The sequence below is a fragment of the Nicotiana tomentosiformis genome, chromosome 1 (genome assembly GCF_000390325.3).
Source record: "Nicotiana tomentosiformis chromosome 1, ASM39032v3, whole genome shotgun sequence".
In the NCBI taxonomy this organism is placed as follows: Eukaryota; Viridiplantae; Streptophyta; class Magnoliopsida; order Solanales; family Solanaceae; genus Nicotiana; species Nicotiana tomentosiformis.
Window position 1 is genome coordinate 23,938,423 of NC_090812.1, and position 2,500 is coordinate 23,940,922.

General features: G+C 41.9%; 1 protein-coding gene across 1 annotated transcript; it reads left to right on the forward strand.

Moving 5' to 3' along the window:
- The first annotated feature begins 746 nt into the window (after nt 1-746).
- On the forward strand, nt 747-2,204 carry LOC138904533 (uncharacterized). The gene is made up of 2 exons (XM_070193040.1): nt 747-1,090; nt 1,979-2,204. Exons 1-2 carry the CDS (start codon nt 747-749, stop codon nt 2,202-2,204), a joined length of 570 nt encoding a protein of 189 aa, XP_070049141.1.
- Nucleotides 2,205-2,500: the final 296 nt, after the last annotated feature.

A 2,500-nucleotide genomic window follows, 5' to 3' on the forward strand; every position in this document is an offset into this window, starting at 1 on the left:
ATAATGTTGTTTGGTTTAAATAATGCTGGGCCACCTACATAAGGGCCATGACGACTATCTTTCACGATATGATACACAAGGAAATAGAGGTGTATATGAATGATGTTATCATCAAATCCAAAAGGAGCTTAGATCACATAGCAGACCCGAAGAAGTTTTTCGACCGACTTTGAAAATACAATTTGAAGTTGAACCCCGCAAAATGTGCCTTCGGAGTCCCTGCTAGAAAGTTGCCAGGTTTCATCGTCAGCCGCCGAGGTATTGAGTTAGACCCGTCAAAAATCAAAGTTATCCAGGACTTGCCACCACCAAAGAATAAGAAGAATATGATGAGTTTTCTAGGACGCCTCAATTATATCAGTCATTTTATAGCACAATCAACGGTGATATGTGAGTCGATCTTCAAGATGCTGAGGAAAGATGCTGCAACAAGCTACACTGAAGAATGTCAGAGATCCTTCGACAAAATCAAAGAGTATTTGTCTGAACCGCCCGTGTTAGTCCCGCCAGAACCAGGAAGACCTCTGTTGCTTTATCTGTCAGTGTTGGATGGAGCATTTGGCTGTGTTCTAGGACAACATGACAAAACTGGGAGGAAAGAGCAAGCGATATATTATCTGAGCAAAAAGTTCACGCCTTACGAGGCCCGTTACTCTTTGTTGAAGCACACCTTTTGTGCTCTAACATGGATAGCCTAGAAATTGAGATATTATTTATGTGCGTACACTACATATCGCATGTCAAGGATGGATCCACTAAAATACATCTTTAAGAAACCCATGCCTACGGGTAAGTTAGCAAAGTGGCAGATATTGCTAAGTGAGTTCGACTTCATCTATGTAACTCAGAAGCCAGTCAAGGGGAAAGCATTAGCCGATCACTTGGCGGAGAATCCCGTAGATAGAGAATACGAACCACTGAAGACGTATTTTCCCGATGAGGAGGTGTCATTTGTAGGTGAAGATATTACCGAAGCATACGATAGTTGGAGGATGTTCTTCGACATAGCAACAAACTTCAAGGGAGTGGGCATTGGAGCTGTCTTAGTATCAAAAATCGGTCAACATTACCCGGTATCCGCAAAACTCAGGTTCCCAGGTTGACATGAACATTCAGGAGTTATTGGTAATCGGGGATTCTGATCTATTGGTACACCAAGTACTAGGAGAATGGGCTACTAAGAAACTAAAATATTGCCATACTTGCACTGTGTACAAGAGTTTATCAAGAGGTTCACAAATATAGAATTCAAATATATTCTGAGGATTCAGAACGAGTTCGCATATGTATTAGCTACCTTGTCTTCCATGATACAACATCCAGACAAGAATTTCATCGACCCTATCCCAATAGGAATTCGTAAGCAACCAGCCTATTGTGCTCATATTGAAGAAGAGTTCGACAGAAATATATGGCTCCACGACATCAAGGAATACCTAGAAAAAGTAGAATACCCAGAGAATGCTACACACACTCAGAAGCGCATATTTCGAAGATTGACCCGCCATTTCTTTCAAAGCGGGGGAACTCTGTATTGAAGGACTACTGATTTGGGATTATTGCGATGTATCGATACCAAGGAAGCATCTAGATTGCTCGAAGAGATACATGTCGGAATTTGCGAACCTCACATGAACGGTTTCGTTTTGGCCAAGAAGATATTAAAAGCAGGGTATTTCTGTATGACTATAGAAACAGACTATATCAAATATGTTCAAAAGTGTCACCAATGCCATATACATGCTGATATGATACGAGTACCGCCCAACGAACTCAATGCAATGAGTTCACCATGGTCTTTCTCTACATGGGGCATGGATGTCATCGGACCAATTGAACTCGCTGCTTCAAACGGACACACATTCATTTTGGTGTCCATAGACTACTTCACAAAATGGGTCGAAATCGCGTCCTACAAGACTGTGACTAAGAAGGTCGTAGCAGATTTTGTCTGGGATTGCATTATTTGTCGATTCAGAGTGCCTGAGTCAATCATTACTGACAATGCCGCCAATCTCAACAGTGACCTGGTGAAAGGTATATGTGAAACATTCAGGATCAAGCATCAAAATTCTACAGCATACAGGACGCAAATGAATGGAGCCGTAGAAGCCGCCAACAAGAACATCAAGAAGATATTAAGGAAAATGGTGGACAACTATAGGCAATGGCACGAAAAGCTACCATTTGCTTTGCTCGGATAGCGTACCACAGTTCGTACATCAACTGGGGCAACTCCATATCTACTAGTCTATGGTACCGAAGTTGTTATCCCAGTGGAAGTAGAGATCCCTTTCTTACGAATTATACAAGAAGTCGAGCTTAACAATGTGGAATAAGTACGGAGCCGATACAAACAACTAGCTCTCATTGATGGTAAAAGAATGAGCGTAGTGTGTCACGGTCAACTCTACCAGAACAGAATGGCAAGGGCTTTCAATAAAAAGGTCTGATCAAGGCAATTCACACCAGGGAAATTGGTGTTGAAGCGAATCTTCCC